Source organism: Macrosteles quadrilineatus, unplaced genomic scaffold (assembly GCF_028750875.1).
Source record: "Macrosteles quadrilineatus isolate MER2022 unplaced genomic scaffold, UCM_ALF_1.0 Scaffold_8__2_contigs__length_117827958, whole genome shotgun sequence".
Classification (NCBI taxonomy): domain Eukaryota; kingdom Metazoa; phylum Arthropoda; class Insecta; order Hemiptera; family Cicadellidae; genus Macrosteles; species Macrosteles quadrilineatus.
In genome coordinates, this window is record NW_026542601.1 from 42,325,557 (window position 1) to 42,342,218 (window position 16,662).

General features: G+C 33.7%; 1 protein-coding gene across 1 annotated transcript in view; it reads right to left on the bottom strand.

The window, feature by feature from the left end:
- The window catches only part of LOC128999786 (sodium-independent sulfate anion transporter-like), an 83,393-nt gene that overhangs the window by 26,950 nt on the left and 39,781 nt on the right, over nucleotides 1–16,662 (bottom strand). Inside the window, exons 2-3 of the mRNA XM_054426462.1 lie at nucleotides 9,313–9,789; nucleotides 8,631–8,763 (exon numbers count right to left, since the gene is read on the bottom strand). Coding sequence (XP_054282437.1) covers nucleotides 8,631–8,763; nucleotides 9,313–9,375 — 196 coding nt within the window. The 5' untranslated portion in view covers nucleotides 9,376–9,789. The remainder of the gene's footprint in view (nucleotides 1–8,630; nucleotides 8,764–9,312; nucleotides 9,790–16,662) is intronic.

Below are 16,662 nucleotides of genomic sequence, written 5' to 3' on the forward strand. Positions count from 1 at the left end.
TGACTCACAGGTTTTACTTCGCAGAGTTCGAAGGATTTGCTCGAGGGGTGAACTAAATCCATTGTTGTTCAACTCCCCTATGTAACGAAAAGGACGCAACTCCAGTGCTGCCAATGACCCCACGAATAAAAACAGCTGATTATCTTGTTAAGTTAAACATTATTGGCTATCATGTGTGGCTCCAAATGGATAGTTTTTTAGTGGACTCTTTTGATCCAACATTTTTTCCAGCTGATCTTCAAAAGATGGCTAATCTGAGTGTAAAGGAGATTTATTACGATAAAACCCACAGCATATTGAAGGAACAATACACATAAAAATGTATTACCTTTAATTTCTGTTTCTGTTGCACTGTCAGAATTTTTTTTTTGTCAGGAGTTTAACTAAAAATATCTGTTTAATTTATGATCCAATATTTTACAATATTTAACAGTGATTTGTTTCTATCCTACCTAAGCATACTATTTATCATTTACTTGCATTTATTAGTACATAATATCCTTTGTAAGTTTAGGGTTAGTAATACAAATACAGGTTCTTTAGTTTTATAAACGAGAATGAAACAAATAGTTTGTTTGTTCTTCATTCGCCAGTATTTGATACGCAAGTAAAGTATCCATATATTAACACGAATGCTGTCTTTAGTGTCTTTGATTACAATCCTTCCTAAAACTCCTATCTATGCCTATTTGATTTTTCCCATAAACCTCTTCTTACACCTACCGGACATTTTACTACAGAGTAAGCAGAAAATAGCCGGAAATAATCAAAATACACGTGGCTTTCCGGATGAATGCTTTAGTCAAGTGCAAGGTTCTTCTTACTCAATTGCTACAATTGTCATGAAACAATGATGCAATCAGATTGTAAATCAACTAAAAGATAATCGCAAGTTACCTGCAGGCTGCGAAATTAACGGCCGGATCTTTAATTGATGTCGTTGGCTGAGAATAATAGGTAATGGAAACTAATCTTTCAATTATGCATGCTTCAAGGGCATAAGCACGTGGAAGATGAAAAAGTAAATTAAAGTTTTAAAATGTATTGTTTGAAACTTTTGTAATACTAATTTTACTTGTTTAAATGTTTTGCGTTAGCTGAACTACTTAAGTTATATGCCTTCTGGAAGTGTGTACAAAAAGATTTTTCATGTGGGTCTGTTTAGTAAGGGATTTAGCAAAACAGAAAGACATAGGGCCTATTACTTGTTTATACATATGTGAGAACTCAGAACTACCGAGTTGTGTTATTGCTACACAGTATAATTCATTGCTGATTGGTCAAATTCGAACCTAGTTTTCCAAAACAAAAATTTCGCGCTCTTTACAGAAGGCACAGAGTCCAAGTTTATAAGTGATTGCAATTCTTTGATATTTTCTATACATAATATATCGTGATTTATACTGACACATATGTTAAAAGTAGTTTTAGTGGTCTTATTCAAAGGGAAAAAATAGAACCTGAATGTACTACTGTAACTATATATATATTATCAACTATATCAGGAAAGATCAAATCAGTTTGTTCGTAGTTTCCATATTTATTTCATTCGGGGAAGGACAGGCACCTATCGCCCTTTTCCTTATACTGAATACTTCTTCGTTCTTCAACTTCAAGACCCAAAGAAACATGGAGACTCCAAGGAAGAACAGAAGCAAAATAGAGTCCCTAAAATTGCAAAGTCAAAATAACAATATTATGGCACGTGGAAGCGAATACATTTCTTGCTTTAAAACTAAAAGCTATTTGTTGGGCATCATTAATAATTGAAAGTAGTCATAACTGTCTTAATTTTAAGATCTGTGGGCGTTGGTGGTAAGGTAAACAATCAAACAACAATCAGCTGTTCAGCAGACGATTTGAGGTTAGGTTCGATGTTTTGCTCATGGTTGCCAACCTTTTGATTGCAGGTTATTAAAATAAATTTGAATAACTGGTTTGAGAGAGGTACTGCATTAAACTGGACGAATAAGGAGACGTTTAGTAAATTATTCGGAAATTTCCACTGGCGATTTAAACCATAACTTTCAAATGCAAAGTGTAAAGTAAAACATAGTTCAGGATATGCATTTAATCACGAAGATTTACTGCATTCTTTATTATGTGAGACATCCTATGATTTTATTTAAGTCAACCAACTAACTTGCATTTGATTCCATTTCTCAGGAAACTATGTACATAGACTAACCAAAAAATCACAGTGGACTTCTAATCCCATTGTAAAACCCATAGATTGTTCTTCATGTCAAGTTAATGCTGGTGACACAGGTCGAACCAACGAAATAACAACCATCAACAAAATATGTTTCTGTCATTTTAGAGTTAATTTTGTGATTCGTGCTTTACTTATTGGTTACTTAGCCGGTAGAAGAGATTTTGTTTACGATCAGATTGTTTTATTTGGTTAATCGAGATTCGAAATAACATGAATCAAAATAGTAAACAAAAAACACACGCCTTGAGGCACTGGACGAAACTAACATTAGAATTGTCTTTGGCTGATCCATAAGGATCACGAATCTACTAAGGGAGTACTGTATGTTTAATCTATGCTTTTAACCATGAAGTTAAATTAGAATTAAAACACAATACCCTATCTATATATTAATAGGAAAGCATGTAATTCTTAAAAAAAAATTTCTCAGCTAGTGGCCATCGCAGGGAAAATCTATGCACACTGTTAGATAGATATTTTCCTGTAGACGTGCAGAATCCCTTTATAAATTAAAATATGCCTAAAAATAATTTATAATTAAAAAAAACTAACATGGACCCATGGGTTGCCATGTTGAGTGAAGAAATAACAACGAAATATACACTGTACAGAGAATCAAAACAAATGGAATAAATTCCAATCCCATGTTTTATTTACAACTTGGGGTGAAAATAGAGAAGTCTGTAAATTACACATTTTTGGTCAAGTTTTTGACCACTGGACGACCTCTAGTGATAATTTAAACACAATTGTAGGGATTTAAAATCCCAGCAGTCTTAAGACTTATTTTCCACAAAAAAATTAAATAAGGTACTATTTAGTATCGATAATGTATTATGTACTATATAATAAATTCGAGGTTAAACATGGAAATCGGACAAGTAGTCACAAACCGTGCGATTTCCCAGTTTAGTCCTTGGAGGGAAATGAAAGGGTAGAAGTATTGTTGTTTGGGTCATCGACACTAACCTACCTTGACTCACTTCTGGACTGGACTGAAATTACCAGTGTTACCAACCTAAGGTAGGTAATGAATAGTATTTCCAGCAAAGTGTACTATATAGAAATAGTCGTAGGCTAGTTTTTTTCACATAGGCCTATTGTTTAGTTAAGATAATGATTTACGTTTCGTCAACTGAATGTTTCCTCCTTTTTTAGGACTGATTTTAAGATTTTTGCTTCACTGTTTGAATATACATCCAGAGAATAAGACATCGTTTTATAATTTTTCATAAGTGTATAATCTATACTATTATAAAGAAGAGGTGGTGTGTGTGTGTGTGTGTTTGTATGAGCTAATCTCAAAAACTACTGAACCTATTGGGCTCAAATTGCACACACATGAAGCTACAGTTCCGAGGATACATATAGAACTATTCCCGCTTCAATATTGACCTCGGGCTCTGCCCCGTGGGCTTTCAAAAATCGGAGGTGAGAGATTTCAAAGTAAATTTTGATTGATGGTATCCATGACAACAAAGAACAAACCTACAAAGTTTAAAAATGTAAACAAGCAGTACTAACTGTCAAATTAATTTTGATTTCACAATTCCATACAGCTGGTTCAAACATTCATTTAAATACTGCATGAATATTAGAACAGAGAGGGTAAGGATCATATTTAAAATAATGATGTCACTATTCTGAATGTAAACATTATTTAACATTACTTAAATGGAGCTGTCAAACCATACGCTAATGTCACTTTATACTTACATGCCAACCCCGTACGAAGGACGGGTACTCTGCTAGTACTAGAATAAAATACCCCCGCCGCAGCAAACCTGCCGACTAAGCGAATTTCCATTTGTCTGAATTGATTTTCAGTTAAATATATTTTATAACATTAGGTTTAACGAGTACCTAGGTTTGCTGCTACAAGGAAACTAATAAAGTGTGTTTTTGAGTAAAATATTGATAGCTTAGTACAAAATAAATAAATTTGCCAAGTTTGATCAAAATATATCCATAAACAAGCAAACTACAACATTTGACAATATTCTCCATAAGAATAACATGGGAATTTTAAATTTACAATTTTTTTAATTTTCTCCGTTACTAATAATCGAACAAAAATACTTTTATATACTAAATTATTTGTTTTTTTAAGCTCTTTAAAAAGGTCTAAAGAGAAATCGGGAAATTTTGTGTTTTGAGGGTCAAAAGTGAGAAAAACCAATTTTTACCCCATAAAACCCCCCGTAAAGCCCCGTTCTCATGGTCCGATCGTGCTGGTTCGCGAACTCATTCAAGTTTATCCCGCTTTACACCTTTAAACCAAATTTCATCAAAATCGGACAAAAATTACTCAAGTTATCGCGTTCACGGACGTATATATATATATATATATATATATATATATATATAAGTCTATATATATATACATATATAAAAATTTGAACGAATGGTGTTTTTGGCCTCTGGGGACATCAAAATGAAAAAGTAAATCGGTCCCGGGTCTAGGTCTTACCGTGCCACCTACGGTAATAGCTACTTCCCTATAGGGAAATTCGCTAAAACACCAACCATCCTCTACATAAACGGATACAACTCTTAATATTGCCTAAAACTGTTTTGTATAAACCTATGAGAAAGTAAGTTTAAAAGGAGTGAGTTTAATCTATGGTTTAAAATCTGGTCCCAAACGTAATTTCTTTTAAACCATATAGTGTGAATTCGACGTTGTATTTATGTATTCACACAGTAGAAGACTCTATAAACAGTCTATTTGAGGAGTCGTGTGTTTAATAATACTATATACACTGAAGTTAGTGTCCATGATCAAAAATAAACTCTACGGGTAAAAACTCTTTATAACAAAGTTTTCTTTCTATCACGATTTAAAATCAGCTGATTCCTTTGTTTGTTTTTTGTTTTCCACGTCAAACATTAGAACGCAAAAAGTGACAGAAAATGAAAACAACATGAACGTGTCTATAGAGATTTATGGAAAATTTATCATCGCATACCTTCTGTTACTTATATTGGCAACGAGGTATCGAGTTTTGTATTTCAACATTTTTCAAAGGATGTTTCCTCTTCCACGCTTCATGTTACGGAAAAGATTCCAAGATGAGAGAAGAGTCCACAGACGAAGACGCAATATGAACAGAAATAATGGTATTGTATAGGCACATATTTATAAACAGTGTAGTTTGTTGCAAAAGTTGCAATTTTATCTTATCCTACATCAATTTGTATTGTTAAAATATTATGATGTGTGTACATAATATTACACGTGGTTGTTCAATGGTAATTGAAAAAATAACTGTGGGAGATGGTTTTGATGTCACAATAATTGATGTTTAACAATAAATAGTTTGCCCAAATTTGTAAGATGTTTACGTAATATCAGATTAATGAGTAAACCTACCGGTACTTTAATGATATGTCTGCTCCTTAATATACTGTAATATTATTGTAATATTCACAGGTATTCCTACACATTATCATTTAGCTTTTTAGTGTAAGCAGTTCTCTGGTGGAGAATAAATCTCCTCGTTTAGGAACATTTATTTTTGTGTTTTCTATATTTGCAGCCCTACCGCTTAAGGTGGATTTCGAACCAATGGTCCAAGAAAAATATCTCGTAGGTAAAAGCATTGACTAACCTATCTATCAAGGTAAAACGCGAATTAGTGACTGGCGGTATTTGAGCCCGGGCTCCTAGAGCATGAGGTACCGTGCTGCTGACTTTCTTAAAACCTGTTTACAGTGATAAAATCTAATTTTGAATCTACAAAAGTGTAAATATAGGTACTTCTGAAGGTTTATTCAGTGGAGGTTATTGTAAGTTATCAGTTCCTACTACGAATACTATGAAAGACTTCTTTTCAAGTATTTGTGGTTTCTACTTTTTGAATTATAAAAATGCAAGAAATCAAAGGAAATTCATTGTTTTAGTCGTAACGATTCAAGTAATTTGGGTTTACTCTAATCGATGATGAGAAACAAAATCGACGAATTAAAGTATTTTATAAGATTAGAGGTTTGGATTTCTGTAGTGACATTACTCAATCTTAAGATATTGTATCATGATTTGGATTACTTATTTAAATATAACCCCCTGATAAGAGATTAACGCCGAACCTAATGATTGTAAGGCTAAAATAGCTTCCTTTGAGGAGTCGTTGACGTGGCTTCACACCACGTATAACGAAATCCACAATGACAAGCAATTCTTAAGTGACGTTAAACTATATTAAACTTTATATGTTTATAAATGCTATGGCGATATCTTATAAAATTGTTTTTGTGGTCGAATTGTTAAAAGAGACAACCATCCTATTTTTACTGATAGTAGTGCCAAGTTGTTGTACTTTAATGAGAGAATACAGTAGTTTAAACAGAATTAATTGAGCTTTATGAATAATCTAACTGCAGGTCAAAGTAATAAAAACGTACTAGTGGAAATTTCGTAGACTGAAAACTATAGTCGTACTCAAAACCAATCAGATTGTTTTCCAAGAAATCATTCTTTGTTTAGCCAACAACCCGTAATCATTTTAAGCATAAATCCTTTATCGCTCATCACTGTTAAATAAAACTAGAACTATAAATATTCCCCAGCACTTAACCTACAACTTCATTATAGCTGGTTATCTTGAATGTGGTTTTCTTGGTCGTTAACATAATAGAGGGCGCTTTTAGGTACAGTATTCCACGAGTCCACTAGTATAGATTTGTTGAATGTCAATTCCAATTAAAGTCTTCCGTCCTCTATACGTTAATCATTTCAAATAATAGTTTACTTGAAAGCTGGTAATTTTTAGTGAACTCAATTAAAATGAAACTGATTTCGTAAAGTCATTTAGTTAGGTAGAGTTTCGGAAAGAATTTTTATTCAGTAAAACCCTTTTGATTGTATAAAAGTATGTTGCTTTCAACATTGAATGAATGTTGCTTATTGTTGACTTACTGAACTGATGTTGCATGAATGAATGTTGAATGTTGGCAACTCGAAAACAACAACTTGCAAGTTGCAACTGATAGAAGAAAACTAACGTATTCACTTAACTTTTGACTTCTATTTCTTAGGACCAAAAAAGTTTAAACTTCAATATTACTCTTAATGTGTCTACACCATCATAGCTATGTGAACAAACACTTTATTATTCTTCATACTTCTCACTTGTCCTCAATTACCCACGTTTTTACTTGAGACTAGTCAAGTCCACCAGGGAGGAAATAAGTTTGAAAAGAAAAGTTGAAAACTATTTCTCTCTTTGTTATGATATATGAAACGGTCAATTTTGTGGAGCCTACGTAGGTTTACCACCAGATACGTCAAAAGCCTTGAGTTTCTTTTTGAAAATACTATGAACACAACAGGTTTCAGATGATTGATCAGGTTTTAGAAAGATGTTGATTCTCTATACACGACATGCACACAGAACCCCAGGACTATGTCCCCAGCAGACTCCGTTTTCAATTTAACGAATTAAATTCTTCGCATTACTGCTATTCTACAAAACTATGGTTGTTGGCAAATACAGTTGGCCATGCCATCTAACGAATAAGTACATTATCTTTATTTATTGTGTAGAAACGTGGATTTTCGTAGCAGAATGTGCAATAACTGTTGTGATTGTTCACACAGGAGTTTGCATGGAGTAAAAACAATTTCAATGAAGTAAAAGAATACTCTGTGACAGGTGACTGCCGGATGTTACTGTTTCCTGCAGTGGAAATTAATCTCAGTATTCACAAGGAATATTCACTCGGCCTCGCATACTAGATGTAATTCAAATCAGAATGCGACGCGTGGATCATTAGTTACTTTATTCTTTAATTTATTGTATTGTATTTTTTGTTGTTTACAAGAGAAATTTGTTTAAAAAATATTCAAACTAACTTAAGGTTCGAATACCTACGATGTATCATGTCGTTGGGATTAACATTAAAAATCTTAATAGAGAAATTGAGGCAACGATCCCAAAGTTAAATTGTTCTACTGCCATACTACAAAGAAACAATGAGCAATTTCGTGTTTCTGGCGTTCTTTGTATCGAAACGTAAAAACTTTCTCTACCCCTCCCAAATATAAACTTTGCAGTCAAAAGTCTTAACCTTGAGGATTCAAGTAATCGTCAAAATGCGCATGTTCAGTTTTATCGACTTCAAAACTTCCAATCACTGAATATTAACAGTTTACCCAACATACCGGAGTGTTGCTACGAATTAAGTCAAACTGTATTTCAAAACACTTAAAGGGACTTTTCATTGAGACAACCTTCATAAGACCGAAAATACAAAATATGAACATCTTCTTCCTTGTGGAGGGGTTTTAAATTGGTCAAGTAGGCCTACTTAATAACGCATGCTGAACTGGTGGATTCCAATATACCTGTTGTAATGCTGGAAAATAATTTCTGATTGATATCTAAAGCAATAGAAAGCAATTTTTGAAACTGACCGGTGAGTCCGTTGGTTGGAAGGTCGTCCGCTGGCATCTCGAAGCTCTTGTTTACAACTCCTCCGTGGTCTTGCAACTTCTCCTTGGTGGGTGGCGAGTCCTCTTCGTTCTGTAGGAACCCCGTCAGTGTCACCTGGTAAATATTATACAGTTAAACGTTTAATAGGGAAGAAGTTATTATACTTTGTGCAAGGTGGAGAAAAGTCTCATTGAAAGAGACTGTAAGTCGTCAATTTAAATACTATCTTGGAACTGATTGAATTTGATTCCCTTTGTTAGAAATAAATTGAGTTATAAAAATGCCCGTGTATTATAAAGGTATGATATTGTTTACATTTTGTCAGGTAGAGACCAAAGGCTGCTTAATAAACAAAAACTAGAGTTGTTGGGTAGTTAGGTCTATTGTTAAAAGTCAATGAAATGATTGAATAATGTCAACAACTGTTTTAAAGTGCCACGTGTAACAGCTTTAAAAAGTGGTTGGTCATAAACAAAATTGGTTAATGGTGCATGGTACAATTTTGTACTATGTTTTAGGTTTTTTGACTGAACTTCTAATTTCAAACAGAACTTCATCGTCCTGTTCAATATAATTTTATTGCAAAACGATTGCATAAGGTTTTCACAATTGTTTTTACAAAAATAATTGGATTGGGTTCTAATCTTAGTTTAATTAATTTACCTGACTCAAGTTGTCTCCGTATCCTCCTTTCCCAGTCATGTTGTATTCTTGTCTTGAGAACATCTACTGAAGTCTACGACCTCGTCATGTCGCTCTCGGTTCGAACTTAGACTTTGGAAATACCAAGTGCGTGCACAGTTTATTTAAAACTCTAAAGAATACTACACTTTCCTACGAGGAATTTCGGGTTTTGAAAACGACAAACTCACTTTTGTGGGCCGCAATTTCAAAAAGGTTGTAAAAGTGATATGGGTCTATAATTATTTACACAGTAATAGCTACCTTTAGGTGATAAAATATTGTGAATCTTGCACTAACCTATCTACAAAAAGGAACGAATTGATCGCATTATCACTAAATAAAAGCAGATTGATCAGAATTATACTAGAGAATGTCTGTTAGAGTTTAAAAATGTGAACTGAGTTTATCCGCACTGGGGGATTTTCGGAGGACCAACCATGGTGCAGGGTTCGATATCTGAAACAAACAAGAGGACAAAGATTAGAACATATTTGTAACTAAAATCTGTAAAATTTGTAAAATTTGTAACTTAAATGAGATAATTGACAACAGTTCATTAAAACGTCCCAAGCCGTGAAACACTTAGTATGCTCCAGATTTTACACATAGTTAAAGTATTTTACAATTTAAGAAACATACTAACATCCCTACCTACATTATTTATCAATTTCCGTGCTAACACAAAGAGGTCAGTGATGTGAAATATCCTGTATATTCAAGGTTTTAGTTATGTAAGCAATATCATTGACTCTAGATACTACAATTATGCGGGAAGTTTAAGGTGGACAAGCATTTGAGACAATCTTGATGACAAAGAAAATATGCTATTATTTTTTATTGACTAACAGTTGATATCGTACTCCTTTTGTTATATTGTTATATTGCTCTAAAGTGAAGATTTTGTAAAAGTTTGTTATAACTCTTCTAAAAATTCTTTATAGAGTGTGGCTAATTTGATTTATTCTAAAAAAATATTCTAAAGTGGGATATTCAATGGAATGATTAGTTCTATCTTTCGTCAAAGTCCTAATACAATTTAGTCATTGAACTTAAGTTTGTGTTCTATAAATTTTGCTAATAACGAGTAAAACTCTTAGGTATGAAACTTTATACATACCGGTACTCAAAATACACATCTTGTATTGTTGTATACTCTATGTGCAGCCAGCAGGTGGCTATTCATTTAGTTACAATCAGCTGACAGATTGGTTTCCCGCGCGACCTTCCCGCCCTTCCGGTGACATCATAACCTCTACCTAACCTAACGTGGGGTGTCTATTCATTCAACATATGACATCTGTTGTTTATGTCAACCCCTCTCTGATTGGCGGGGTTTTCCAAAATTAAAATAATAGTGGAAAGAACATTGTTTAAACTTCTGTTACTACCCAAAAATATGCGTGTTTTATTGATGTTTTATTCAATTAAACATTTACGTTCCTTTGTATTATAAACGAATACTTTTATTGAATAGATAAATTTAAATAATTGCGGATTATGACAAAAATTACAGTACTTAGAAGGAAGATGGTCTCCCGAAAGACCTATGAAAGAAAGAAAGGTATTGGAATTGCGAGATGTATACGTAAGATAGTAGCAAAAGAGTGTCGTGGGAAATGTTTGAGAGTCTTAACCTATTTTGTAAAGGTATGATTCAGTACATGTCTTAACTGCGCGGGTATTATACTATACTCCACGAATACTTGAACAGACACGGTATGGATCAACATCAACAAATGATGTTACTAGCCCGAAAATCAACATTTAACATTGCTTAAATGGAACTGCCAATACATTATGTAAATGCTACTAGGATTCGGGCCATCAACGTCATTTGTTTATGATCCATACCGGTTAAGTATTCGTGCTATACTTATACTCCATTCTTCGTATCTTACTAAAACAACAGCAAAATCTGCTTATTCTTATAGAACTTACCCCTTAATATTTGTGTGCTGCTGAAAAATTTAACGTATTGGTGGTCAAAAAACGTAGAAAATATCTATGCAGTGAAATAATGATCATGCTCTGTATTTCTCTACCAATTTAAGCCGAGAGAAGATTCCATAGTGTGAAAAAAACTTTATTAAAACATTGTCTTACAGTGTCCAAATCCAATATGGCTGCCGTGATGACGTGCACATGCGTATTGCACCGCGCAACAATGGTTGAGGCAGCAATCCTTAGCAACCTTAGCCTTGAATAGACATTTATCTTTCATCATTGCAGTATCGAGATTGCAACCAGTCTGAGGAGAATGAAGGAGGATTCGTTCTGTTCTGTTCAGGGCCGAAGAATGGGTTTGCTATACAGAAAGGTACAAAGAGTAACAATTTGCAGATACAGTAGTCACACGTACTATAGAAAGTTCACTGGTTTGTTTTTTGGAGAAAGACACTTCTTCGAGGTTTGAAACTTCAGCCAAAGAGTACTAGGTACAACTAGATAAGGATTGATGGATACATGGTCACAGGTACTAGAAAGTTGGCTGGATCGTTTATTGAAGAAAATAATTCTTGAATGCTTGAGACCTCAGCTGAAGAGTAGGTACAATGAGTGACTGTTTGCTGAAAATACTATTACATGTAATAGAAATTTTGCGGGTTCGTTTCTTTAAAAAATATTTCTTGAACGTTTGAAAATTCAGCTAACGAGTATGTACAATGAGTGATAGTTTGCTGAAAATATAATCACATTCACTAGAAATTTCTCTGATTTGTTTCTTGGAGAAGAAGAATTCTCGATAGTCTGATACTGGACCAGATTAGGTTTGTGGATTTATATCTGCGTATTATTGATTGTTTTGTAGAACTAATGTTAGCATAGCTCTGAACATTTTTGTTCCGCAAGACGAAGATTTTGTAAATATACAGCATTCAATCTCACCGGAAATCATTATTCCGAAACTCTTTGGCTCAAAAGACACGTCTTTGAAAGGCACTAATCTATTTTTTTTTCAATTGAAGAACTGCCAAAAGATATTCTTTCAAATTTAAGTCTGTATCTAGTGTTGTATTGGCGAGATTACAGAAATGGCCAACTCCAATACCGCAAGCGTGGAGAATAAGTACCCGTAGTTCTATCATAGATTAAAGGAGTAGACATATATGTCTATACTCCTTTAGTCTATGGTTCTATACAATGAAAGTGTGTTACCACGAACATCGTAAATGCGAAAGGAACTCATAACGTTTTCGGAGTGTTTAGCAAAGCACTTTAGCTCACACAGTATTGTACCTAGTGCAGTAGCTAAGGTAGCTATCACACAACCAAGCTATATAGATGTATAGCTATACTTTTCCGGAATCTCCATGGTATTTTCTACATACACAATAGTCACAGATGATCTTTAGGGATGATAAATCTAATAGGGTATGTTTAATGTATAAATTATATTCTTGTAAACCTTTTTATATTAAAAAACTGCAAGCCAAGTGTTACATCTAGCACAATTACTTGTAAAGTGTACTTCAAAACTCATTTTACATCGATTACATAATGTTTGATTCTATATTCTATCTTATATAAGCAAATGACGAAATATTGTATCTGGAGATACAATCGAAGATAAGAGATTATGATCCGAGGGTCGAAGGTTCAAGAACATATCACTTTGAGATGGAACTTTGACATGAAAGTGTGGAAATTAAGTAAAATGTAATTCGATGCAATAATATCGATATGAAATTATCGTTTGGCTTTTAATGAAAAGATATATCCAATACAGAGGTTTCCCATCGTATGAGTGAAATTCCTCTGCCCTTCAATTCGGCAAAAATCCATATAAAAAAATAAAAAAATTAAATATTTTACATCAGTAAACACTGTTGGCTGTTCAATTGAATGTTCTTTTTATTTATAAACGTTATACAACTTTAACGTGGAATTTGTTGAATTGAATGTCTACTTTACTGTACTTTGAGTACAGTCATAGCTGATACATTAAAGATTGTGTGCCAATTAAGTAGGCAATAAATTTCTTTGAAATTTGCATTTTCAAACGAAACGAAAGTAAAAGTGACTGGAGAAAGCACACTATTGTCCAGATTACCACAGTTTTACATTCATCAGGATTAACGGTTTGTCAACAAAAGAATGAATCATCCCACTTTAGCATTTTAAATGTCTGTGACGAAAGATGGGTTAAGAAGAAAATGCACGAAGCGTATCATTGTTATGCATTAACCAGTTTTAAATAACAGTTTCGTAAGCGAGAAGCTTCATTCATTGCATCGGTAGTATTCCTACTCCTTTTGTAACCACAGCGAATTAGTTGAGGTGAAACGACAGATCAAAAGGTAGACGACAGTAGAGTAAGTATACTACTTGTGGTTTAACCATCGAAGTATATAACACAAGTTGTGTTGTTTTATATACTTCGATGGGTTTAACTCATGGATGATTATTTCTGTGTGGTCTTTGAATGTATTAATTCAAATACGGGGTTTGATTTAATTTTTCATGTTTGATTTTATCTTTATTGTTGTATAAAAATAAAACTAGCTCTAGCCTATTGAACTTTTTGAACTCAAGATATGTATTTGGGAACCAAGGACGGTTTCAAACAGCAGTACCTTTCGAAGAAGTGTTTTTCGGAGTGTAGTAATAGTAATGCATTTTGGAGCAATGGCGTGCTCTAGTGTTATGGATCTTTAATCAAATGCATTGGAATTGTATAGACTAATGAACTCGTCAGCACAAAAGACAGAAACCGGCACCTGTATATCCAATAGCGTTAACTTAAAATGTTTCAATATTTATTCAGGAATAAACCAGAAAACGTATTAATAGTCAAAGATATTACATATCTTTCAAATAACCAATGTAGAAATAAATCAAATGTATGACAACAATAATTGACGCCGATTAAATTGCTTAGAAAAACTCGCTGAAGATGCTCAGGGCGAGAACAAATCACTTCATTTTCTCAGAAGTTGCACGTTAGTAGAGGTAATTACGCACTACTGTGGGTGCCGGATCCACCGGATCCGCTCCGGTAATTAGTAATTACAATGAGTAATTACAATTAGTTTTTTTTTTTTTGGTAATGAGTTTTTTTTTTTGTAATCAGTTTTTTTTTTGTAATGAGTATTTACAATTAGTTTTTTTTTATGAGTAATGAGTATTTACAATTAGTTTTTTTTTTTTATGAGTAATGAGTATTTACAATTAGTTTTTTTAAGGTAATGAGTAATTGCAGTGTTTTTAGGTAATTAATATCTATTCTGCCTCACACATGCCTCCGCCTCCGCCTCAACCTCCGCCTCTGCCTCCGCCTCCGCCTCCGCCTCCGCCTCCACCTCCGCCTCCACCTCCGCCTCCACCTCCGAGGTGGTAATGATTAATTACAATTTGTTTTTTTTTCGACAATGTGTAATTACCAATTAATACACATGGCGTAAGTGGCGGAGGGTACCCCTCACCACCAGTGTTGTGAACTTCTCACAAAGATAACAGGGGATGCTTCCACAATCCCTCCCTTCGCCAACCTCGCCACATGTTTTAACATAATTTATGATGTCTAGACACGTGGATTAGTGCGTAGGAATCAACAGAGAGGGTTCATCGCAGACACTATTACATCACTGTCTTAGCTAAGCTGAGATAGTATGGAATAGTTATAATTATTGGTTTGTTTGTTTGTTTTTTTTTGTTTTTTATATTATTTATTTACAAAAATCTAAACTTATATAGTATACAAATAATCTTAAAACTAAGGAATTAGGTTTCATTTAATACAATTTCCGCTGCAGCCCGTTGTTGCAGCAGACATTCCACTGTGACCAGCTTTGCCATTAATTTATTTAGATGTGCCCATTCCTCGGGGCACCTCGGTTGAGCACACCATTTACAATTCAACTCCCACGAATCATCATCATGCTGGTTCTTGAGCTCCTCAGTTGTCATCTCTTGAAATTTTTTATTCATATCTTCAGCTTCCAACGCATTGGCGATATGAATTAGCTCCTGCTCGCTAATACCTCGAAGCTGATTCTCGAGGTATTCTGCCTCAATTGTATTGGTAATATCAATTAACTCCTGGTCGGTAAATAATGGTTCCTGGTCCGACATGTTGATCGAGCAGTGGTGATACTTTCTTGGCTAAAGGATGAATGAATGAATAGTGAGATACGTTTGGATCAGCTCCAACCGAGACGTCCCAACGCTACCTATTGAGCAACTCTTGAACTAACAGTGAGGATTTAGTCAACCACTACAGACCACATATGTTGATATGATGAAGACAGTGGAGATACAACGTCGGAGGGACCACCAGCGCAGGTGTTGACTGTAACCACCTGTTAAGATAATATTTCATGTATGAGGGGAGTAACCCCGTCTGACACTCCCTAAGCATTGTTTGATGCGCATCATATCATACACATCTCTAATAATCAGCAATAAATATGTTTACGCATAATTTGCAAATACCAATTATTGTATTGTAAATGCGTGGTTGACAATTAATAATTTTTCAGTTAAAACATAATACAATGAGTATGCGTTACACGTATTTAGTGTTTATAAGTAACGAATAAGTACTATATGTAAGAAGGCTTATGAATAATTTATAAGGTTATTACTGCACCGGTATATTTAACTTGATTCAAATCATTGGGTTTATTTTTTAAACTCAATTATTTAAATCATACTCACAATGCCAATGTACATAATTTTCTATATACACATCACTTCTAACTATGTAATGATTCAAGTTATTTTTGTTTTCAATTTAATTTGTTCTGTAATAATTAATTATCGATTAGTACAAATGGCGTAAGTCCCCGTCCTTATTTTTTTTTTAAGTATTATCATGTATTAAAACGTGACAGGGGTTTTTTTATTTCACGATTCTAAATCAACCACTTTACGGATTTTCATCATTTTTTGTGTTGAAAGAAAGATCATTTTTTTTTAAACTAGAAAATGTTGAAACCATAATTTTAGTTTAGGGGTTCAGTTTGTTTTGTACATCAAGTTTTAATTTTCAAAAAGTCTAGCAGCCGACGCTAACATTCTAGACAATCTTTTGGTATAATACAATTTGTTTAACTTAACAGTTGTAAACATTCAGCGTTTTCGACACAAATTCAGTATTTGATTGAAAATGAACGGACATACGTAGAATTAACTTATTTATACTATGTGTAATGCTATAATCATCGATACGTTCATTTATTCGGTAAGATGATGAGAGTTTATTTAAATATACATAGTAAAATACTAGATGTTCTAACTTTTTTTAGCAGTCTTTAAAATATTTAGCTTGTTTTAGTGCAATATAATTTGTTATAACTAACAGCTGGTTGATTATAAAAATATTCAATA